Source organism: Phyllobates terribilis, unplaced genomic scaffold (assembly GCF_046119375.1).
Source record: "Phyllobates terribilis strain yellow unplaced genomic scaffold, ASM4611937v1 Scaffold_4__5_contigs__length_816908805, whole genome shotgun sequence".
Taxonomy (NCBI): Eukaryota; Metazoa; Chordata; class Amphibia; order Anura; family Dendrobatidae; genus Phyllobates; species Phyllobates terribilis.
In genome coordinates, this window is record NW_027362764.1 from 562726637 (window position 1) to 562752524 (window position 25888).

A 25888-nucleotide genomic window follows, 5' to 3' on the forward strand; every position below is an offset into this window, starting at 1 on the left:
TATGGGGGTTAATATGCAGGTTAAAACCATTTAGAGGCCATGCAGCCGCTACACTGACAGCACAGCTTCCAGGAGGAAATTAACTTTATTCCTCACAGCTGCTGTAACCACATCCCCGGCACTGACTGACAGTCGGCTCAGCACTGAAACACGGCTAGGTTGGCTGTCAGTTAGTGCAGGGGGCGCAATTACAGCCACCGCTCACTATGTATTCAGCTGACTGAAGCCGCGCTGGCAGCACCTCTATGACAGAAAGCCTGAGGCTGCTGTTCAGTGTGTACTGAGCGGTGACTGTCGCCACACCGGCCGCGCCTCTATGTCTGAAAGCCCAAGGCTGCCGGGAGTTCATTTGCTCCTGGCAGCCAGGCTTCAGTGTTGTGGCCGCACAGCTTCAGAATACTGTTAATCTGCACATTAGCCCCATATCTGCAGATTAATAGTATTTTTGACATAACAGGTTCCCTTTAAAGTGAGTTTTTTCATGAGGCGTACGCGTCCATAGGCTATCAGAGAATATGAGCATCGTTGAGACTGAGTTTCCCATTCTACCCAACTTTTCTCTGTAAGCATGACTTTCCCTCTGTTAAACATGGCTTATCATTGTATTATATTTCAGGGATGTCAAACTGAAATATACAGAGGGCCAAAATTAAAAACTTGGACAAAGTCACAGGCCAACCTTGATATTTATAACATTAATCATGACAGAAAAAAGGGGGGGGGGAGATGGGTTGGGGGAATCTGCATAGGGTAGTGAGCATCCCAATACTACAGGTGAAGTTAGGGTTATGGGGATGGTAGATAGCAGTATACAGAGGAATGCAAAGGGTGTGGAGTCTCAAATAAAATTTAATGTAGGGAAGTAAAGAACATCAGAAGTACATAAACAGCACTAAAACAATAATATTAGCTGAGTCAAGATGGTAGCGAGTGAACCAAAAGGGTAAGATCTCAATACATAGGAAAAGGATAACAATGTGCAAAAAAAAAACAAAATGGAGAATACATGTCCAAATAGATCTTTAAAATAAATCCTGGCTCAATAGCATCTGTGCCCAGCTTGTGGAGGAGATAGAGGGTAGTAGATGCTATGTGCGCTGAGATGTATGGGAGAGCACAAGGGGAGCGCGCTGATGTAGGGAGAAGAGGAGGAACTTCCGGGTCAGGTGAATGCCGGTCAAGAAGTGTCATAGCTGGCGAGCGTGTTACAGCCTTGTAGTAACCTGGGAGCGTGCTGGACCAGAAACTCAGGATTTTTAGTATTAGTGGTGCATGCACTTTCTACCGGTGGGCCAGCTCTAGTAGACAGTTGTCATTTTCTTACGGACCAAATATAATTACGTTGCGGTCCAGATTTGGCCCGCAGGCCTGAGTGTGACACATCTGTGTATTACATTGACAGTCAATCAATGCAGGGGAAATGTCTGGCAACATGCATTTTTCAACATGGATAAAAGTTGATCACGGGATTTAAGAACGTTCATTCATAAGAAGCGCACTTATAGTTCATGTTACATGTAAATGAAAACAAATGATCGTCAGACCACTTCCTATATCACCAATTAGCACTAGTTATAGGCAGCTTATAGGAACCTTAGGGAAGCTGGACCTGGCGATCAGCTAGTATTTGAAAAGATGTCCTCTTCATGAGGCAGTCATTTTAAAAACATTCATTCATCTACATGAAGGGAAGAGTCATGATGCATAAGTATAGCCTCTCTTTGATCTAAGTATTTGGTCCAGAAACAAATTCCAGTATTCATTAGATACATCTTCTTAAAAGAAATTCAGAACACTTTTGCTCCCAGTTTGTTTAATATTTTTTAGTACATTCAAAATGAAAAAAGTGAGGCAAGATAATAAATATCATATTTTTCATAGCATACAGCTCCTTTATAGGCTTATCATGTAGATTCAGATCACGCAGAGACTTTTAAGTTTGCAATCAAAGACACTCATAAGATGGCCTTGGAGATATATAAAAATATGATTGAAAAAAATCATCCTAGACGAGAAATATCCCAATGACCTAGTTGAACACATACTCTGAACAGTAGCTCAACTAAAAGTACCTTTTTGCATAAAAGTCAGACATATAGAAAATGTGTTGCATATACTGTGCAAAAGTTTTAGGCAGGTGTGGAAAAAATGCTGCAAAGTTTATTTTTATCAATTAACAAAGTGGAAAGAGAATGAATAAAATCTAAATTAAATCAATATTTGGTATGACCAGCCTTTGCCTTCAAAACTGCATGAAAGCATCAATTCTTCACTTGCACTTAGTTTTTGAAGTAACCCGGTAGGTAGGTTGTTCCAGACATCTTAAAAAAAACTAATCACAGATGTTCTGTGGGTGTAGAGTTGCACAAATCCTTCTGTCTCTTTATGCAATCACTGATAGACTTAAAGAATCACTCCCATTAAAGTTTTTATCCTCTTAATATACTGTATTGCAGTCATCACATGATATAGCACTGTGTACGTACAAGTGCTCATTTTGCCTTTCTACCCAGTTAAAGAGGTTGTCCACTACTTTAGCACTGATGACCTATCCTTAGGATAGGCCATCAATGTCTGATTAGCCGGGGTCCGACGCCCGGCACCCTCGCCGTTCACCAGTTATCGTGCCGGCGGCTGCCGGCCGGAAGTACTTTCTTGCCGAGCTTGGCCATCTACTTATAGTGGCTGCTGCGGGGTATTGCACATCCATCTGCTGTTGATTTGAATAGCAGGCAGATGTGCAGTAACAAGCCCCGGCCACTACAAGTAGGCGGAGCAGCTCGGTAAGTAAGTACCTTCATCCAGCGGCCGCCGCCGACACCGATAACAGCTGATCGACTTGGATGCCGGGTGTCGGACCCAGGCCGATCAGATAGTGGTGACCTATCCTAAGGATAGGTATACAGAGAGTTAGAAAAAAGCAGAACTCACCGATCCTTATAAAAACAGTCCTTTATTCCTTAATATGGGGCGACAAGTAGTAGACAATCTCTTTAATTCTTCTCTTTTCTCTGCTCTATGTAGAAACAGGAAGTCTCTTGTCCCTGCATTTATCTTTCCTCTCTTCAACTCCTGACCCAGCTGCTCTGCTTCTCCCCCCTGCCATTGACGTTTGCAGTGACTGATGAGTTATACAGGGAAAATTGACCTCCTGTTTCTACATAGAACTTAGAAGGCTTCAGCTGGTCAATTTTTAATCAAATGATGTCACAGACCTAATGGAAAAGAGACAAGTTAAGTGGGTAGAAAGGCAAAATGAGCAATTGTAAGTACACAGTGCTATATAATATAATGACTGCAATATATTAAGAGGATAAAAATTTTGATGGGAGCAGTGCTTCTTTAACGGTGTTGAGATTATGGCTCTGTGGGGGCTATACTATCAGTTTTAGAACTCCTTGTTCTTCTTTTCACTCAAGATGGTTCTTAATGCCATTGGTTGTATGTTTTGAGTCATTGGTTTGCTGTGGAATAAATATGGAGCCAATTGGACAATGGTGCTGTTTGATTGATAAATATTTGCATATATTTCTCATGATTGAAGAAAGAAATTTAGTGCAGCAGATGGAAGACACATTATACTTACTTCACTTTGAAATCTCAAGATTTTTAGCAGTGCCATCAGCGCAGAACTGGCAGCAACTAGTGGGAGCCAGCTATACCCAACTACAGTGACGTCTGCCCAGAAGACATTTCTTTAATTCATTCACTTTGCATTTTGCGAATTGATAAAATCAACTATTAACCCTTCTATTTTGCAACACATTCTTACTTCAGACAGTACGGTTGCTCAGTGGTTAGCACTGCAGCCTTGCAGCACTGGGGTCCTGGGTTCAAATCCCACCAAGGACAATATCTGCAGGGAGTTTGTATGTTCAGACACATATTATATATATGTTTGGACATGTTTATGTGTGTTATGGGCTTCCTCCCATATTCCAAAGAAATACTAATAGGGAATTTAGATTGTGAGCCTCATTGTGGAAAGCGATGATGCTGTCTGTAAAGCGCTGCAGATTATGATGGTGCTATATAAGCAAAGCATGATAATTACTTTGCACTATTTTTTCCACATATGCCTAAAACTTTTGCACAGCACTGTAATATTTTTGGTCTAGGTTTTTGTTTTTAAATGTTAAGTAATGTTAATCAGAACAGCTTATTATAATTGTTTTTTCATTATTAGTAGTAAGATATTTGTGACTAATATATATGAAATAATTTTTTTAGGTTAAACCTAAAACATTTTTGCCTTCTGTCATTCATATTGGATTATAAGAGCGCTACATGTGACAATTTATAGTGATACAGATCTTGCAGACAAACATTTCCTTTATGGAAAAGCAGCACAATATTCTAATCAAGATCAAAGAGGGCTTTGATACAACATCAAACACAGCCTTTTCCTTAATCTTAACCTCCTCAGCACTGAAGTGCCCTAACAAGCACATGCCAAGCTGTAGTATCTGGCCACACAAAGCTTAACCATGTTATGGCTGTTTTTCTTTAGAACATGGGTATTGGATATTAATGTGTTTCATGGTTGTTTCAGTAAATGACATAATCATTGTAAGATACTTTTTAGTAGATTTGCAAGAATACTGTTATTTTCATGTGACTAAATGATCATAGTTTCAGATAGCAAAGAAGACAAGAAAGTGAATGCAAGTATAATGCTGACCCATAGAGAGTGTTTGGTGCCGTACATGGTCTCTGCATGTTCAATTGAAACTAGAAGTTTACATACACTATATAAAAAGACACATATGCATGTTTTTCTCAATATCTGACATGAAATCAGAATAAACCTTTCCCGTTTTAAGTCAATTAGGATTATCATAATTTTTAATATTTGCCAAATGCCAGAATAATGAGAGCGAGGGAATATTTTAAGGCATTTTTATTACTTACTGCAAAGTCGAAAGTTTACATACACTAAGATTACTATGCCTTTAAACAATTCTGGACTGCCCATATTATGATGTCATGTGTTTGGAAGCTTCGGATAGTTTTTTTTGGCAACATCTGAGTTAATTTGAGACACACCTGTGGATGTATTTTAATGCACACCTGGAATACACTGCTTCTTTGTGTAGCATCATGGGAAAGTCTAAGGAAATCAGCCAAGATATCAGGAAGAGAATTGTGGACTTGCACAAGTCAGGCTCATCCTTGGGTATTCAGTGGGTACGGAAAGTATTCAGACCCCTTTAAATGTTTCACTCTTTGTTTCATTGCAGTTATTTGGTAAATTCTAAAAAGTTCATTTTTTTCTCATTAGAGTACACTCTGCACCCCATCTTGACTGAAAAAAACAAATGTAGAAATTTTTGCAAATTTATTAAAAAAGAAAAATTTAAATATCACATGGTCATAACTATTCAGACCCTTTGCTCAGACACTCATATTTAAGTCACATGCTGTCAATTTCCTTGTGATCCTCCTTGACATGGTTCTACTCCTTCATTGGAGTCCAGCTGTGTTTAATTAAACTGATAGGACTTGATTTGGAAAGGCACACACCTGTCTATATAAGACCTCATAGCTCACAGTGCATGTCAAACCAAATGAGAATCATAAGCTCAAAGGAACTGCCCAAGTAGCTCAGAGACAGAATGGTGGCAAGGCACAGATCTGGCCAAGGTTACAAAATAATTCTGCATTACTCAAGGTTCCTAAGAGCACAGTGGCCTCCATAATCCTTAAATGGAAGAAGTTTTGGACCACCAGAAGTCTTCCTAGACCTGGCCGTCCAGCCAAACTGAGCAATCGTGGGAGAAGAGCCTTGATGAGAGAGGTAGAAGAACCCCAAGATCACTGTGGCTGAGCTCCAGAGATGCAGTAGGGAGTTGGGAGAAAGTTCCATAATGTCAACTATCACTGCAGCCCTCCACCAGTTGGGCCTTTATGGCAGAGTGGCCAGACGGAAGCCTCTCCTCAGTGCAAGACATATGAAAGCCCGCATAGAGTTTACTCAAAGACACATGAAGAACTCCCAGACTATGATAAATAAGATTCTCTGGTCTGATGAGATGAAGATAGAACTTTTTGGTGATAATTCTAAGTGGTATGTGTGGAGAAAGCCAGGCACTGCTCATCACCTGCCCAATACAATCCCAACAGTGAAACATGGTAGTGGCAGCATCATGCTATGGGGGTGTTTTTCAGCTGCAGGGACAGGACGACTGGTTGCAATTGAAGGAAACATGAATGCGGCCAAGTACAGAGATATCCTGGATGAAAACCTCTTCCAGAGTGCTCTGGACCTCAGACTAGGCCGAAGGTTCACCTTCCAACAAGACAATGACCCTAGGCACACAGCTAAAATAACAAAGGAGTGGCTTCAGAACAACTCTGTGACCATTCTTAACTGGCCCAGCCAGAGCCCTGACTTAGACCCAATTGAGAATCTCTGGAGAGACCTGAAAATGGCTGTCCACCAACGTTCACCATCCAACCTGACGGAACTGGAGAGGATCTGCAAGGAAGAATCCCCAAATCCAGGAGTGAAAAACTTGTTGCATCATTCCCAAGAAGACTCATGGCTGTACTAGATCAAAAGGGTGCTTCTACTCAATACTGAGCAAAGAGTCTAAATACTTATGACCATGTGATATTTCAGTTTTTCTATTTTAATAAATTTGCAAAAATTTCTACATTTCTGGTGTTTTTCAGTCAAGATGGGGTGCAAAGTGTACTTTTAATGAGAAAAAAAATGAACTTTTTAGGATTCAACAAATGAATACAATGAAACAAAGAGTGAAAAATTTAAAGGGGTCTGAAAACTTTCCGTACCCACTGGAATTTCAAGATACCTGAAGGTGCCTCATTCATCTGTACAAACAATTATATGAAAGTACAAACAACATGGGAATTTCCAGCCATCATACCGCTCAGGAAGGAGACGGGTTCTGTGTCCCAGAGAAGAACGTGCTTTGGTCCGACATGTGCATATCAACTCAAGGACAAAAGCAAACGACCTTGTGAAGATCATGGTGGAAGCTCGTAAGATTGTGTCAATATCCAGAGTGAAACGAGTACTGTATAAACATGGGCTGAAAGGCCACTCTGCCAGGAAGAATCCATTACTTCAAAAGAAACATAAAAAAGCCAGATTCATGTTTGCAAATGCACATAGGAACAAAGACCTTAATTTTTTGAGACATGTCCTGTGGTCTGATGAAACTAAAATTGAACTTTTTGGGCATAATGACCATCCTTATGTTTGGAGGAAAAATGGAGAAGCTTGGAAGCCTAAGAACACCATCCCAACTGTGAAACACGGGGGTGGCAGCCTCATGTTGTGAGGTTGTTTTGCTGCAGGAGGGACTGGTGCACTTCACAAAATAGATGGCATCATGAGAAAAGAAGGTTATGTGGCAATACTGAAGCAACATCTCAAGACATCAGCCAGGAAGTTAAAGCTTGGGCGGAAATGGGTCTTCCAAATGGACAATAGAAAATAAATCGCTGCACTACTGGACGGAGGTGCTCGAGTACTACAAATAAGAATAACCTCGGCACTCAATAGTTCAAGGTGAAATAAATGTAATGCACTTCAAAATTCAAAATTACACGTTTCGGTCTAATTGACCTTCAAAGAGATGTGTAAAGGAGAAATTGACCACAGGTCTCAGGGTGCTGGGGTCTGGAGCCACGAGTTGTCATGTGTAGAGGAACTGCACTGGTGGCACATGGAAGAACACGGCATCCACCGCTTGTTCTGGGTGCTCTCTAGATCGAAACGTTTAATTTTGAACTGCATTCAATTTATTTCACCTTGAACTATTGAGTGCCGCGGTTATTCTTACTTCCAAATGGACAATGACCCGAAGCATACTGCCAAAATGGTAACAATATGGCTAAAGGATAACAAAGTCAATATTTTGGAGTGGCCATCACAAAGCCCTGATCTCAATCCTCTTGAAAATTTATGGACAAAGCTGAAAAGGCAGGTGCATGTAAGGCGACCTACAAACCTAGATCAGTTACACCAGTTTTGTCAGGAGGAATGGGCTCAAATTCCGACCAACTATTGTGAGAAGCTTGTGGAAGGATATCCCAAACGTTTGACCCAAGTCATTCAGTTTAAGGGCAATGGTACCAAATACTAATGAAATGTATGTAAACTTCTGACTTTGCAGCAAGTAATAAAAATACCTTAAAACATTCTCTCTCTCATTATTCTGGCATTTGGCAAATATTAAAAATTATGGTAATCCTAAGTGACCTAAATCAGAAAGGTTTATTCTGATTTCATGTCAGATATTGAGAAAAACATGCATATGTGTCTTTTTTATATAGTGTACACTGTATGTAAACTTCTGGTTTCAGCTGTACATTTGCCATGCAAAATGCTTAGAATGTAAATGTAATTTTGTTCCTTAAAGGTACACATGGGTTGAATATGCAGCAGATTTACACCATGGCTTTGTGTGGAGAAAATCCATTGTGTATACCAGCAACAGCAAAACAGATGAGAATTCTTAAAATTTCAAACACATGCAGTGTAAAGAGTCTGCAGCATAATTTGTCCTACGCGTCTTCATTTATACTGTGGATTATCAAAGTGGATTTAAATCTGCGGCAAATCTGCAGCATTAAGATCCTCATAATTTAGTGCAGATTTTGCTACTAGGGATTTCACTTCAGAAAAAACATGGCAAATAAGAAAAAAAATTGTAAAAATTAAAAAGTTTAAATACTTTTCTCCCTCAGAAAACCTCCATAATCTCATAGATGGATCTCTAGATTAGGGAGCAATTCATACTTTGGGATCCAGAAAAATATAAGTAAATAGAGAGTATCTTTAGTTCATATATCTTATATAAATATATTACATATATATTAAATATAAAGAAACAAAATGTACTATTATCTATGGTGGGGCAAGGAAAATTAACTGATGAGTAGACTACGCAAAATTTTTACATTTTCCAAAATTTGAATGAGGATGATTTAAAAAGGCCTTAAATATTGTGTATCTAAGCTTCTATCCTTATGTTTCAGAATCATGAGCAGACCTGCATTGCCTGTAGAATCATCTTCCGGTCAGACGAGCATCATCCCCCAATATTACCACCTAAAGCGGACTTGACTATTGGGCTAAATGGAGAATGGGTCAGCCAGCGTTGTGAAGTGCGCCCAGAAGTCCTATTTCTCACAAGATATTTTATCTTCCATGACAAAAACCATACATGGGAAGGCTATTACTATCACTACTCTGACCCAATATGCAAACATCCTACATTCACCATCTATGCCAAGGGTCGGTACAGCAGAGGTGTACATTCAACAAAGGTCATGGGAGGAACAGAATTTGTCTTCAAAGGTGAGTAAACCTTGAGAGAAAGGATATTACTTTTTCATAGTTTATTTTTTATCTTTCAGCATACCAGAAAAATACAGACATAACTATAATTCATAGGGGATGCTAAAACAGAGTGAGGAATTGTAAGGTTCCCTTTGGCTGAGTGTAGTTTGGAAACACTAAACACCAGTGATAAACGTGAAGTGGAGACAGTTCCTACCCTCACACCACCTACTGCTGCCTTGGAAGCCGGTGACAATGGCAAGGGATGTAGTGTGGTGAAGGTGACAGGCAAGGAAGCCGGAGAGGCCGTTACAGTTAAGAACAGAACGTTTTTTTTACTGAGGTAGATGAACTTGGAAAGACATAACAGATAACAGGCATCAGGCTTGATGGTTCTCACAGATGACATTGACAGAGATTGCTCACAAAAGGTTACACGTGGCAGCATTTTACACTTCTTCTTCAATTCAAGCTCAAAATGACTTTTACTTTTTGCAAACTAGCTGCAACAGATGCCTTTACATAAGCCCTCATGAGGCAAGAAATAGACTTTCTTCTCTAAATCTTCCACAATAAGCTGGCACCTTGCAGTCCACCACTGTCGCAGGAAGACACTATTCATCCACCAGTGGTCTAAGGACCCCCTCGCTGAGCCACCAAAGAATGAAAAGTAGAGTCATATATCTTAATCACCTTATCTTAATAACGAGCAGGACATTATCATAAAAATGAACAACTTTTCTTCTCGGAAATCGGCCTTCTTTTGCCACTGAACCACATATCAATTGCTAAGGCTACACCCATTTCTTTAGTGTATTATGATGCATTTTGGAATGATATTTGTATGAGATAAAACATTCTTAAATTACTCTTTTTTTTTTTTCTCCAGTAAATCACATGAAGGTGACTCCTATGGACTATGCTACAGCTTCTCTACTAAATGTTTTCAATGGAAATGAGTGTGGAGCAGAGAAATCATGGAAAGTCGGTGTGGAGCAAGATGTCACTAACACCAATGGTTGCGTAGCTTTAGGAATAAGGCTCCCTCACACGGAATATGAGCTCTTTAGGATGGAACAAGATTCTCAAGGAAGATACTTGCTTTATAACGGCCAAAGACCAAGCGATGGCTCAAGCCCAGACAGACCTGAAAAAAGGGCAACATCATACCAAGTGCCATTGGTCAAATGTTCCTCCTCAGTCTTAAGACCAGAAGGTTCAATTGAGGAAAACCTGAAAATGAGATCTGGAACGTCCTTAAGTTCAATATCCGTGTTTATGAGGATTCCTATGCCTTATTGGTGTTTACTTGCATTTACATACATGTGGACTAGATGAATGAAAGGCAGAAGAAATATTCTTTGCATTTTATATCATGGGACCAAGGAACTGTTGTCGTTTGAAGACACCGAATTTGTTTACTTGACGCACTTGGATGCCTGAGAACTGATGCCCTCATAACTATTCCTTCCCTCTATAGTCTACGGCGCCCCTTTCTGTAAATTTCAAAACCATCTGAAACTTGATCTCTGGACTTCACCAAGCCTTACCCTGCCTTATTTGACTGCACAACAGTAATTGCACTTTACGCCAGAAGACATTTTGTATTAATATATTCTAGAGAGAAAACTATTTTATGCACCACTGAAGTCTGGGTCTCGTCTGTGCCATATTACTGTTGTGCTCTTAATATGTTCCAAAATGTTGTGTCATTTTTAACAGTGTTGACAAATCAGGATATATTTTATTTGCCGCTAACCTAAAGACTGTACCCTCAATTCTGTCACTCCTTTATGGTGAGCGGGTTTATGTATCCCTCCATGATGGAAATGTGTTGTATATATCTGCATACTGTACATAAATGTATATGAAAGATACTTTGATTTATATTAACATATTCCACATTATACACCAAAGAATAAAGTCTTGACAAGTTCTAGATAAAGATAATAATTGTTGATATGTCAAACCTACACTCATCCTCAACCTCCCCCTGCAGGCCTAATCTCTTCAATGCATTCCAATTTGTCTCATTCCTCACGTTGAATAGACATTTAACTTTTGTTTCCAAATGGGAATCCTCTCTAACTCAACACCAATGGTCTCAGATCTGTTCTTCTAGTACAAAAGACACCCTTAATACCTTGATGATTGAAACCAACCTCAAAGTATTGATGAGATAGCATCTCACACCAGCCTGCATTGCCCATGCAGTGCCTAGATATTCCCCAAGTTGCTGCATGGGTTGCTTCACCATGGGTGATATACTTCGTAATTCGCGAACCTGCCCAAAGGTTAAAAGATTATGGATCAGATGCTATATATAGATTTATTCTTTAATAGGATACAACATCTCCAAAGATCCATGGGAGACCCTCCTAAATAAATGCTTTATACATATTTCTGGCACATTCAAGCCTTCATTTTCTATGTTTTATAAGCTCTACTGTATCACATCGTAGTCACCAACAAAACGTCCCTGCCCTGTGATCCTAAACTTCGTCCTCCTCCCTTCTTTTGCACACACTCAGAAGGAAAGGTGAGGAGTGACATCAGACACATGGAGCAGATCCTGTCCACATTTACTACAGACTTAATGCAAGATAGCAGTCCAAGAGGTTTTTTATAACAAATGTCAGCAGCTGCTCCCCATAGTGTTTAAAAGTTACAAACATCAAACTTTTTAAATCATTTTTCAGATTTGATACAATTAAAAAATGTTAAATATATATTTTTTAAAAAGTGCCCCATGTAAATGTACTACTTACAAGACAAAATGCAATCTTTGTGCACTCTAGATGATAAAATTGCTCCCTAGAAAATATTAATGCCCAGTACTAGTGCCCTAGAAAACAGTGTCCACATTTTAACCCTAGAATGTAATAATGCACCATTGACAATCACAATACCCTAAGTACCGCAATAATAATAAGTGCCCAAAAGCATGTAATAATGTCCCCTGAGTCCGCATATGTACAGCTCTTCTATACACAGTATGATGGGCCCACAGCTTCCCTCTACATAGTATGATGTCCCCACAGATCTCCTCCACACAGTATGATGTTACCATAGCTCCCCTCTAGACAGTATGATGGACCCATGGCTCCCCTCTACACAGTATGATGTCCCCACGGCTCCCCTCTACATAGTATGATGTCCCCACAGCTCCCTTATACACAGTATAATGTCACCACAGTTCCCCTATATACGGTAAGGTAGGCTCACACCTCCCCTCTAGACAGTATGATGTCTTCACAGCTCCCTATACACAGTATGATGTCCCCACAGCTCCCTATATGCAGTATGATGTCACCAAAGCTCCCTTATACACAGTATAATGTCACCACAGTTCCCCTATATATGGTAAGGTAGGCCCACAGCTCCCCTCTATACAGTATGATGTCCTCATAGCTCCCTATACACAGTATGATGTCCCCACAGCTCCCTTATACATAGTATGATGGGCCCACAGCTCCCCTATACAGTATGATGTCCTCACAGCTCCCTCTATATACACAGTATAACGCCCCTCAAACTGTATGATTCCCCCACATTAGTCCCCACACTGTATGATGGGGCCCACAGTAGTCGCAATTCTGTATGATGGCTCCACAGTAGCCCCCACACAGTATGATGTCTTCACAGTAGCCCCCACACTGTATGATTGCACCATAGTAGCTCCCACACTGTATAATGGCACCATAGTAGCCCACACACTATATAATGGCCACCACAGTAACCCACACTGTATAATGGCTCCCACAGCAGTCCCCACACTGTATGATGGCCCTCACACAGTATGATGGCCCCCTTAGCAGCCCCCACACAGTATGATGGCTCCATGAATAGCCCACACCTTGTATCCTAGCCCCTTAGTAATTCCCACTCTGTATGACGGTCCACTTAGTAGCCAACACTCTGTATGAAGCCCCACTTAGTAGCCCCCTTCTGTATGGTGGCCACATTAGTAGCCCCCGCACTATATCAAGGCCCCCTTAGTAGACTCACATCTGTATGAGGGCCTCCTTAGCAGCCCTCAGACTGTATGATGGCCAACACACAATATTAAAATAAAAAATATACATATACTCACTTAACCCCGCGGCTAGGTGCAGGCTGACCGACGAGAAGATATCTTGACGCCAGTGCACGTACAGGACGTTAGAGTCCCATCGTGACTAAATCATCACGTTATTCCGCCCAGGATCATCCGTTCTGCAGGCCACAGGCTTAAAGTAACCTGCGGCCTACAGAATGGAGTGCAGCAGTGCATGGAGATCATGTCTCCCTGCTCTACCGCAGAGTTTAACTGTAAATTGAGGGTGGCGATCACTTTGAGTGGGCCCCTCCGAGTCGGGGGCCTGAAGCGACCATCCTCTCCATCTCCGGTAGCTTCGCTACTAAGTCTTACCTTTGAGTCTGCAATGCTTAGATCACAGTAATTACATAGTTCAGCAGTCAGTATCACATATGATTGAATTAAAGGGAATCTGTCACCCCTCTGGACTTTTCAGACCTCTACTATGGCCATACAGGTGGCAGAAATGTAAATCTATACATACCTGTATGTCCCATATTAGAGGTATGCTTGTTTTGAAATTGCTTTTTATTAAATTAGTTTTGACATGCTTCTTCGCGGGACGCGAGGAAATCTCTGCCTATTAACTTAGTTTCCACTCGCTTACAGCAATGTAGCCAGGAAGAGTGCAGATAGATGGGGAGGCCTACAACTCCACCTGGCCAGGGGAACTCCTATTTGTTCACAGACTGACCAGGCCCCTTATGCTAGCCAGTACTCCCGGGAGAGTCTGCCTTATCATCATCAGTAAAGACCCTGAACTGCACTGCAAAGACTCTGAGTCGTTCCTGCTTCACCCGTGCACCATCGCTCCCATCATCCACACTCACTGCCCTGAGGCTATACTCCTCCCGTGGGGAGTTGTCCCATCCTCTGCTGCGCACACCACATCAGCCTCAGCGGTCTGCCTCGCAGCAGCGGTACACCCTGACCGCAATCCACGGGTGGCGTAGTCGGACATTAAATCATAAAAACCCTATAAAAGACAGCCACTGGTCTGACCACCCTGAGCCACGGACCGGGTCACCGCCACGGAGACTACAACCCCCAGAGACCCGGCTCCGGGTAACCCACACACGTGCACACACGGCCCAGGGGGCGCGTCAACTTTTTGGTGTAGTCGGCAGGATTGTGACCAACCCGCCACAAATGGGTATTGCGTGCCTGAAAAAGACTTTGTACTTACCTGAGTGAAGTTTCCCGCCATCAGGAGCCGTTTCCCGCCTTCTTCGGTCGTTTCCCGCCGTCTTCAGCCGTTTTCCCGCCATCGGACGCCATCTTCAGGACGCCGCGCGGGAAGAAGAGGGGCGTGGACGTCCAAACCGCGCGAGACCTGAAGCCCCGCCCTACGCACCGACGCTGCGCAAGGTCCTGGAGGGAGAGAGAGCGACGCTGACATCACCTGGACACGATGCAAGGTCCTCGCCCGGAGCAGCACCAGCGGAGCCGCGGCCTACGGAGGAAAAGCAACAAAAGGTAGGCCACAGTTAACTAGGGGGGGCGGAAGATACCAGGAATGGAGGGAGCTCCCACCGCCAGCGCAGCCGCTGCCGCAGTAATGCCATTTACAATGCCTTACATCCCTGGAGCGGCCTGGCTGCCCCAATACTTAGGGGAGTCGCATACCCTAAGTGACTTTAAAGAGAAACTATACAGCCTATTTAAAGTGTACCCCCTGACGGAGGGAGAAAAAGTGAGCATATTGGTAGGCCAGCTAACCGGCGCAGCCCAACGTGAAGTAAAGTCCTGGTCAGTCAGGGACAAGGAGACCGTGAAGGAGATCTTAGCCCGTCTGAAGGACACTTTTGATACCCGTACCTCAGCAGAGATCAAAATGAGATTTTATGGGTGCAAGCAGCGGGCCCAAGACAGTATAAGAGCCTATGCCTTGAATTTGCAGGAGGCCCTGGGAGCCATTAAACAGGCAGACCCTGACAGTGTGCGGAATGCAGATGAACTGTTGACTGAGCAGTTCATTGAGGGTCTGCTGTCCAACGCTCACCAAACCCAGTTACGTGCAATGGCCTTGCAGAACCCTGGGTTAGACTTTGCAAAGTTCAAAGACAGGGCCATCCGGGTGCTCCAAGAACTGGCACCGGCTAGCGCTCTAACCCACCGGTGCCCTGCTATTACCAATCGCCAGGAGGCGGCGCCCTTGTCTGCAGAGCCTGTGGGAGCTGGTGCGCAGGCTTTGGATAAAGACCAGGCTGCAGACCTGCACCATCAGGTCCAAGAACTGACCAAAAGTATTCCGCATTAACCAGGACTGTGCAGTCGTTACAGGTATCCTCTCCAGGAAGGATCAAGCTGGCCACCAGTCCGGAGGACGTCGCGTGGCACCGACAGAGGAGGATCCCATCGTCCAGAGGAAGACCCAGCGACAGATACAACGAGGATGGACAACCCATCTGCCGCCGCTGCAATCAACCCGGACATATGGCAAGGTACTGTCATTTAAACGGGCACAACCTGGGGCAGAGGGCCAATCCCCAGGAGTAAGATCATCAGGCCCATCGAACTGGCGTGATAAATACGTAGGGGGACGTCCAGTCTTGCCTGTGGTACTGGATGGCATTCCTATGAGTGCCCTACTAGACACCGGGTCACAGGTAACTACCATCCCTTATGTGCTCTTTAAGCGGTACTGGAATGACTCGGACATAACCCGCTACCCAGATGACGACCTGAGTATCATCGCCAGCAATGGTCAGCCCGTGCCGCAGGCGGGATTCAAAGAGGTGACCATTAAAATCGGTAAGGTCGAACTGGCGGCACAAGGACTGATTATTGTGGACATTGATCGTCGTGAAAGTCACCCTAAAATAACCTTGGGTACTAACGTTATTGAGAATTGCCTTTCAGAAGTAATTGCCATTTTACAGCAGGTTGCCATGAACGCCAGCTCCGGCCAGCAGCGGGTCCTACAAAAGGAGATCAGGGCACTGATGAAACGGCAACAGGTAGAACTGTCGGGTGGTGAGATTGGTAGCATTAGGATGAGTGACCCGTTCCCTATCGCTATGCCCCCAAAGAGTGAGATGATGATCTGGTGCCGGGCAGCTATTGGTCTGAGAGGTAGAGGCTACCAAGCAATGGTAGAACCCGTCTACTCAGACAGTAGGCCCACCATTTTGACAGCACGGGGGGTGGTCAATGTACGCCATGGGAGGGTACCCGTCCGCATCATAAATATCGGGGAGAGAGAAGTATACCTGCCCCGGTATGCCACGCTAGCCAAATTGTTCACCATAACCCAAAATTCTGTAAAGGCCGTAGAACCCTTGCCTCCATCTCAACCAGAGGAAGGTAACGGCTCTAAGAAACAAATGGAGGACTGGTGTCAGCAGCTGCATTTGGGTACTGACTCCACTCCCTCACACCAAAAACAGGGAGTCTATCGGGTGGTTCAGGAGTTTTAAAAAGTCTTTAGTAAACACCCGCTAGACTTCGGGCGAGTAAAGGGGGTAGAGCATCACATCCCCACAGAAGACCATCCACCCATAAAGGAAAGATACCGACCTGTACCCCCTGCACACTATCAGCATGCAAAGGGGATGTTGCGAGACATGAAGGAGGCTGGGGTAATCAGGGACAGCTGTAGCCCCTGGGCAGCTCCACTAGTTCTAGTGAAAAAGAAAGACAACACAATGAGAATGTACGTAGACTACAGAAAGGTCAACCGTATCACACATAAAGATGTGTACCCGTTACCTAGGATAGAAGAATCTTTAGCTGCATTAAAATCTGCTAACTTCTTCTCCACTTTGGATCTTACTAGCGGGTACTGGCAGGTTCCTGTAGCAGAGGCGGACAAGGAGAAGACTGCGTTCACCACCCTGATGGGTCTCAGCGAATTCAACTGTATGCCTTTCGGGCTCACACCAGGAACCTTCCAGCGGTTGATGGAATGCTGTCTGGGACACCGGAATTTCAAGACGGTCCTGTTATACCTGGACGATGTCATCGTTTATTCCAAAACCTACGAGGACCATCTGAAACACCTGGCAGAGGTGTTTGACGCCCTGGCAAGCTACGGCCTAAAGGTGAAACCCTCCAAGTGTCATCTGCTGAAACCAAAGGTACAGTACCTGGGACACGTGGTGAGTGCCGACGGAGTGGCTCCCGACCCCAATAAGATCACCGTTATTAAGGACTGGCCAAGACCCTCCAACATAAAGGAAGTGCGGCAGTTCCTCGGGTTGGTAGGCTACTACCGAAGATTCATTCCCGGTTTCACCAAAATGGCAGCTCCTATGCAGGACCTCCTGATAGGTCAATCCAGGAAGGCCAAAAACCAGAAGCCACCCTTCAGGTGGGAAAAGCTGGAAGAGGAGTCCATCCGCCAGCTGAAGATGGCCCTCACGGGGGATGAAATCCTGGCGTACCCTGACTACAGCCAGCCCTTTATCCTCCACACGGACGCGAGCAACATCGGGCTAGGAGCCGCACTGTCCCAGATCCAGCAGGGGAGAGTACGGGTAATCGCTTACGCCAGCCGAAAACTACGGCCCACAGAGAGAAACCCTGAGAATTATAGCTCATTCAAGCTAGAGTTCCTGGCAGTGGTGTGGGCAGTGACGGAATGTTTCAAGCATTACCTTGCCTCCTCCAAGTTCACCGTGTACACGGACAACAACCCGTTGACACATCTGGACACTGCAAATCTTGGTGCCCTGGAGCAGAGATGGATGGCCCGCCTGTCCAACTATGAATTCACCATCAAATGCCGGACGGGACGCTCAAATGCCAACGCAGATGCCCTGTCCAGGATGCCGAACTTACCGGACGGAGGGGAAGATCCAGAGGAACTGGAAGAGATCGAACTCCCTGCGTTTCACCGTCATGGGATTAGCCTGTATTCCCACCGTGTAAGGGACAGGCACTCTGCTATGTTCAATCCCTTACCCCACTACAGCTGGGCAGAGACTCAAGACAGTGACCACGCAGTCCGTCTGGTGAAGGAGATGCTGACACAGGCTGATGCCCGCCTTGACCCAGACGCCCCGGAGGAGACCAAACAGCTGTGGAAGGAGAAGAGTAAACTGTTTCTCTACAAGGGGAAGCTGTGCCGGAGAACTGTCAACTCCCGGACACATGAGCTGACCTGGCAGGTAGTGGTCCCGAGACGGGACGCGGCTATGGTCCTGGAGGCATACCACGACAGAGCAGGGCACTTCGGATGGAAGAAGCTGGAGTTCCTGTTGCGTGACCGGTTCTTCTGGGTAGACATGAGAGGGGCCATTGAGAGATGGTGCAGAGACTGCGGCCCGTGCAACCTGAGGAGGAAGGACCGTGCCAGCCAGAAGACCCCCCTGCAGCCCATCATCACGAAGCAACCACTAGAACTGGTAGCCCTGGACCATGTGAAGCTGGCTCCGAGTAGGTCCGGGTACATCTACACCCTCACCATCGTAGACCACTACTCCCGGTTCCTGGTGGTGGTCCCTGTCAAGGACTTAACGGCTCAAACAGCAGCTGGAGCCTTCCAGCAGCACTTCTGCCGTCCACATGGGTATCCAGAGCAAGTGTTGACTGACCAAGGTCCAGCCTTCGAAGCGGAGGTCTTCCAGGAGTTCTGCAATTTGTATGGCTGCAAGAAGATAAGGACAACGCCTTGCCACCCCCAAACCAACGGGCTGTGTGAGAAAATGAACAATATCGTCATTGATCTCCTCAAGACGTTGCCCCTGGAAGAACGCAGCCTGTGGCCGGAGAAGCTGCCAGAGCTGATTGACTTGTACAACCATATCCCGGTGAATGCTACAAATTTCACCCTGGCTTACCTGATGCGCGCCAGACCAGGTAAGCTGCCAATTGACCTGGAGATGGGAGTCCTGACACCCGAGGACACCTCACCAGAAGCAGACTGGGACACGGAACGGCAGCAGCAGTACCGGAAAGTACAGGAGACCGTGGAGCGAAGTCTGTCTCAAGCAAGAGGAAGGCAAGAGAGGACTTATAACCAACATGCTCCCGCTGTTCCCCTGGCACCTGGAGAGCAGGTCTTGAAGAGGAAGAGATGGCTCCACAAGTTGGATGACCAGTGGGAGAAGGACCCGTACACCGTACTGCCCTCAAGCCATGAGAACCCAAAAGTATGTGTCATCAGTAAGGATGGGGGAGAGACCACAGCCACTGTCTCCAAAGACCACCTGAAAGAGTGTCCCGAGCAGCTACAAGGTGCTGAAGATGACCAGGATATCCTTCAACCCGCAGAGGGAAAGGAAGAAATGATCAGTACCGTACTCGGAGACTTTCCCCGGTCCTGGACTCAAATCAACAACGCAGTCGTGGTACCCGTCCTCACCTTTCTCCAGCCAGCCCCTCGAGGCCCTACTGAAGAACAGGGAGTGTTCTGCCCAGGAGGCAGAAGGATCCATACAAGCAGCCCAGGAGAATCAACCCTCTGCTAGTAGTGAGCCTGTCGTGCCCCTAGTAAGCCAAAGAGTACGCAGGAAGCTGCCAGGCCTACCCGCAACACCTCCTACACCCTGTAGTGCAGAGCCAGATAGTGGGTTACGTAGGTCCACCAGGAGCACTAGAGGACAGATGTCCGCTCGCTGAAGAATCTAAAACGTAATGTGAAGTTGCCTGTAAATTGCCAATGTTGAAAATGGTTTATGTTTTTGTTGCCTGTTTATTGATTATGTTTCTCTAGTTATCCTGCAGGTTTATTTTTAACTGACAGGTTATGGACGCTGAATAACCGGAACTACATTGTAAATAGTTGCACTTGGTGCCTCTTGCGAAGACGGCCACGGAAGAAAAACCTGTCTGGCGTAGCCCCGTGTGGTCCAAAGAAATTAGCTTCGCCTTGCAGCCACGCCCAGGGCCAACGTTTGGGGTTTGCTTTGGACAGGTCCCCTATTCCTTTCTAAAACTTCACCTTGGGTGATATGGACACCCGGTTACGGAAATGCCGTGACCATCAAGACAAAATTTACTTTTTCCTGTTATTGTTTATACCCTTGTATTTGTGTTTTTCTTAAAAATGTGTTTAGTCCCGGAGTACTAAATTTTACTAGGGGGGAATGTGGCACCCCAGGGGTCTGGTTGCCACAGTGATAGAAATATCACGTGTAAGAGCAAGTGGGAGGTTCCCTGGTCGGGAGCCCTGGAGCATGCAACACCTCCTGTCCCAGACCAGATAGGGGAGGAATCTGCCCTATATAAACTGGGTCTGGGGCGGGGTTAGGGGAGAGAACAAGGAGACACAGGGAAAGCAACAGCTAGGAGCTCTGTAGGAGCAGGAGCTGAGTGCCAGGGACTGGAAGCAGATATTGCTCGTCCTGGCTGAAGACACTGCGACCGGACAACGGAGTCCGAGGCTGTAAGGATCTCTAAGTCCAGCAGCAAAAACCAGCCGGCAGGGGATTTCAGGTCCTCTGGCCATAGGAAGCCCGGAGGCTCAGTCACACACAAAGGACTGGTACCGCCATCGAGGAGCGGAAGCTACCAGAGGGTCCAAGTCAACCGCCATACGGGTGAGCACCACACAGTATACTCAGGGACGTGGGCTACTTCCACTCGCTTACAGCAATGTAGCCAGGAAGATTGTAGATAGACGGGGAGGCCTACAACTCCACCTGGCCAGGGGAACTCCTGTTTGTTCACAGACTGACCAGGCCCCTTATGCTAGCCAGTACTCCCGGGAGGGTCTGCCTTATCATCATCAGTAAAGACCCTGAACTGCACTGCAAAGACTCTGAGTTGTTCCTGCTTCACCCGTGCACCATCACTCCCATCATCCACACTCACTGCCCTGAGGCTATACTCCTCCCGTGGGGAGTTGTCCCATCCTCTGCTGCGCACACCACACCAGCCTCAGCGGTCTGCCTCGCAGCGGCGGTACACCCTGACCACAATCCACGGGTGGCGTAGTCGGACATTAAATCATAAAAACCCTATAAAAGAAGGCCACTGGTCTGACCACCCTGAGCCACGGACCGGGTCACCGCCACGGAGACTACAACCCCCAGAGACCCGGCTCCGGGTAACCCACACACGTGCACACACGGCCCAGGGGGCGTGTCAGATACATGTCTCTGCGGACTGTATCTCACATGACAGTATTAGATACACGGCTCAACAGACTGTATCACACATGATATGATTATATACATGGCTCTGCAAACTGTATCGCATATGAAAACAGGGTCGGACCGGCCCACCGGGGGACCGGAGGATTCTCCACTGGGCCCAGGCACTGACATCTGCTGGCACAGTGAACATACGTCACACGTGCAAGTGATGCGTGTACTGACCGCTCTCCCCGGTTGTCTAAGTGGGAAAAGCGGTGATATAAGAAGCTATCAGGGTGCAACAGTGCTCTGTTACTTACAACTAGCAGTCTACAACAGGTGAGCGTGTCTTCAGTGTTATCAGTGATGCGTGCTGTGCTCTCCCGAGTTACTCTGGGAGGAGCCGCCAGCAGGACGTCATTACTCCTCGCTGCTCCTACCAGAGTTACACAACCCGGGCGGGAGAGCACAGTGCACATCACTGAACACTGAGGACAAGCTCCCCTGTTTCAGACTGCTAGTTGTAAGTAATAGACTGTTGATGCACCCTGATAGCTTCCTATGTCACCGCTCTTCCCTGCCTTGAACAAGCAAAGAGAGCGGTGCAGCTCTTGGTAAGGCTAACACTGATTAGCCGAAACGCAGCTAATCAGTGTTAGCTTTGTGTGTGTCCTCCCTCCCCGGCTGTGCAGCACAGCCTGTGATTCACACAGTGCCTGCTCCCCTCCCGCACAGTGTCAGCAGCAGAGGGAGATCGACGACTCTCGAAACAGCTGCAGTGATTGAAGGAGGCCCCCCTGCCAGCCTAATAGTAAGTGCAATAGGGGGCCTTTAGTCAGGGGTGATAGAGGGGGAGGGGGCTAAGTTACTTAAGGATGAATGAAGGCCCTATTCCCTCATCCCTCTTATCACCTCTGACTGCACCCCCTGCCTGCATCACCCCTAACTGCACCCCCTCACCCTATATAACCCCTGACTGATCCGCATCCCCTTACATCACCCTGACAGCACCCTCTTCCCCCCTTATCACCCCTGCTGTGCAGCCTCCCTGCATCACCCCTAACTGCACCCCATCACCCTATATCAATCCTGACTGATCACCATCGCCTTACATCACCCTTGACAGCACCCTCTTCCCCCCATATCACCCCTGACTGCGCCCCCTCTCCCTGTACCACCCCTGACTGTGCCCCCTCTCTCTGTATCACCCCTGACTGATCCCCCTCTCCCTGTATCACCTCTCACTGAACCCCTCTCCCTGTATCACCTCTCACTGCGTCCCCTCTCCATGTATCACCTCTCACTGCGCCCCTCTCCCTGTATCATCTCTCACTGCACCCCCTCACCCTGTATCACTCCTGACTGAGCCCCCTCTCCGTGTATCACCCCTGACTGAGCCCCCTCTCCATGTATCACCTCTCACTTAGTGCCCTCTCCCTGTATCACCTCTGACTGAGCCCCCTCTCCCTGTATCACCTTTGACGAGCCCCCTCTCCCTCTGTCACCCCGGACTGAGCCCCCTCTCTCTCTATCACCCCTGACTGAGCCTCCTCTCCCTTTGTCAACCCCGACTGAGCCCCCCTCCCTCTGTCACCCCTGACTGAGCCCCCTCTCCCTCTGTCACCCCTGACTGAGCCCCCTTTCCCTCTGTCATCCCTGACTGAGCCCCCTTTCCCTCTGTCATCCCTGACTGTGACCCCTGACTGAGCCCCCTCTCCCTCTGTCACCCCTGACTGAGCCCCCTTTACCTCTGTCATCCCTGACTGTGACCCCTGACTGAGCCCCCTCTCCCTCTGTCACCCCTGACTGAGCCTCCTCTCTCTCTGTCACACCTGACTGAGCCCCCTCCCCCTGTATCACCCCTCACTGCGCCCCCTCACCCTGTATCACCCCTGATTGAGCCCCCTCTCCTTCTATCACCCCTGACTGCGCCCCCTCTCCCTCTATCACCCCTGTCTGATTAAAAGGTGTTTTTTTCCACACTACTAACAAAATGAGGCCCTTCATAAAAAGTTATGACCGTAAATGTGGCAGAGTGATTTCCGTAAAAAGTGTATGGGTGATGTGAGGGAAAGCATTTTCAATATCACTCCAATGTCATACATCAGTGATTTAGGGCCCCCACTACTATTAGAGGGTATATTCACAATGTATTTGCTGCTTAATTTCTACAATGGAAATCCAACGGCAAATTAACAGTGGTAATATCCACACAGATATTGTGCAGATATTGCTGTGTTTACTACTGATGCACCTTTTCCACTGACTTGATCCACAAGTGGTGGTCTTGTATTTATTTCTATGTAGCTACATAGTGGGCCCCAAGAATGATTTTCTCTGGTGGGCCCAATGTACTCCAGTCCGACGCTGTATGAAAGGATTAGATACATGGCTCTGAGGATGGTTTCATGATAGGAATAGATACACAGCTCAGTGGACAACTACTGTGATCTGAGCACAGCAGTTATATCATTGCAGCAGCAGCTCTCATATCACAGTAATCACCAGGGAGCGCTCACCAGGTCCGGGGGCTAGGGCTGCAGCGGCGACTTCATCCATCCTGTGCTCATGACTCACTGGTAATTACTGTGATCTGAGCACCGCAAAGACATGATGACTCTTCTCAGTCTCTCAGATGACAATAATTACAGGTCACAGAGGGATATTGTAGCCCAACACATAGCCTGGGCTACAATAAAATGGCACCTTTTTCCAACTGCAGCTGTGAATAAGGGGGCATGTCAAGATCACAGATGAGGCAGGCACAGTGTAGGACATAGGGTTGGACAATGACTGCTGTCTCTTATGGCCTGTATGTGCTGCATTTGTGTTATGGCCTGTATGTGCTGCATTTGTGGTGTATAAGTGTCGTGCTTTGACACTTACACACATCAAATAAAAATGTCAGAGTTAAAAAGTTATAAAAAAGAATTACACCATTTAATTTTACTTAATTTTACACACTTATTAATAAACTGTTTTAACATATTCAAAACATTAAAAAATAAATACGTTTGTGACACATTTCTTTTAATATTTACTTAACGTTACTTTAATAATGTGTGTTGATAGGAAAGTAGTGTGTGGCCACCAGCCCAGGAGAATTTGTTAAAGTACAAAAAAAAAGAACCACAACATTTAAAAAGAGAAAAGACTCATAGGCCCCATTTTTTGCGCATTGTGAAGCTGCTCAAAAGTATTGCCACTTTTGACATTTTCAGCCAAGCTACAACAAAGTGAGCAAAGCTTGGGCAGAATGGGGGGCGCCAAAAACACTGGTCTTGATGAACTGAGGCCATTATTTCTCCTCTACCTGCTTAATAAAACTAAAATTAGTTTTAAAGTTGTTTACAGTGTAAAATATATGATACTCCCTATTACTGTATTCCTTATCTACATGCTGAGCATCTTTAAGAAGGCTGAGATTTCCCCTCAACAGATTTTCACCTCCAAATTGGGAATTGCTGCAGTATACACATGTATACATAATTACTAATACATAGTATGTATATTTTCAATCAAAATTATTCAAACCTCATTATAAATTAGGTTTACTAGCAAACAAACTCTGCTGTTAGCAATAAACCAATGAAACAGGAACAATCTAAATACCTCAACACAACTAATATAACAAGTGGTTTCTCCATAATTCAGCACAAAATTCCACTTTAATGAGGTCTCTTTGGGTTGTTATAACCTGCTAAAAACATGATACATAGCCACACAAAAATTTCTAGTAGACTTCCTGAGGAATCTTAGGCTATTCCTTATTGGCATGGCCTACAGTTCACTAATATACTTGGGTTTCTGTGCCGTAACCTACTTCTTCAAATCTCATCAAATATTTTCAAGACATGTGACTGTGATGGGCCCTACAGAATCTTACAGGACTTCTCCTGATACCAAGCCTTGGAGGACTGTGCTTGGGATCATTGTCCTTTTGGAAGGTCCAATGATGCCCAAGCTTAAGCTTCCTCACAGAAGGCAAGATGTTTTCTCCTAATATTTCATATTTCATTCAATCCACGTTGTACTCCACACTCCAAACGCTTCACTCCACACTCCAAATGCATGTTTCCAGTGCCAGAGGAAGCAAAGTAGCCCCAGAGCATCATCGAGCCCCCACCATGCTACACTGTATGCAGGGTGCTCTTTTTAGCATTTGCTTTGTGGTAACACAAACACCATTACTCAACAATACGCTTGCGAGCAGGACCCTCACTCCTTTTAATGTCTGAGTTATGCTTATTTGGTATTGTCTTTTGTCTGTTCAAGCCCCCCCCCCCTTAAAATTGTAAAGTGCTGCGGAATATGTTGGCGCTATAAAAATAAAAATGATCATTATTATTATACCTGAATAAATAAAATACCGACACTAAAATTTTGGACAAAATAATGATGCAATTTTTAATTGAAGGAAATTAACAATGTTAACCAAATAAACTTGTAATAAATAATGATTCAATGAACTATAAT

The 25888-nt window shown here is 45.5% G+C and overlaps 1 protein-coding gene across 1 annotated transcript in view; it reads left to right on the forward strand.

Moving 5' to 3' along the window:
• The window catches only part of APCDD1 (APC down-regulated 1), an 83107-nt gene extending 72143 nt beyond the window's left edge, over positions 1-10964 (forward strand). The window contains exons 4-5 of the mRNA XM_073679034.1: positions 9010-9331; positions 10203-10964. Coding sequence (XP_073535135.1) covers positions 9010-9331; positions 10203-10651 — 771 coding nt within the window. The 3' untranslated portion in view covers positions 10652-10964. The remainder of the gene's footprint in view (positions 1-9009; positions 9332-10202) is intronic.
• Positions 10965-25888: the final 14924 nt, after the last annotated feature.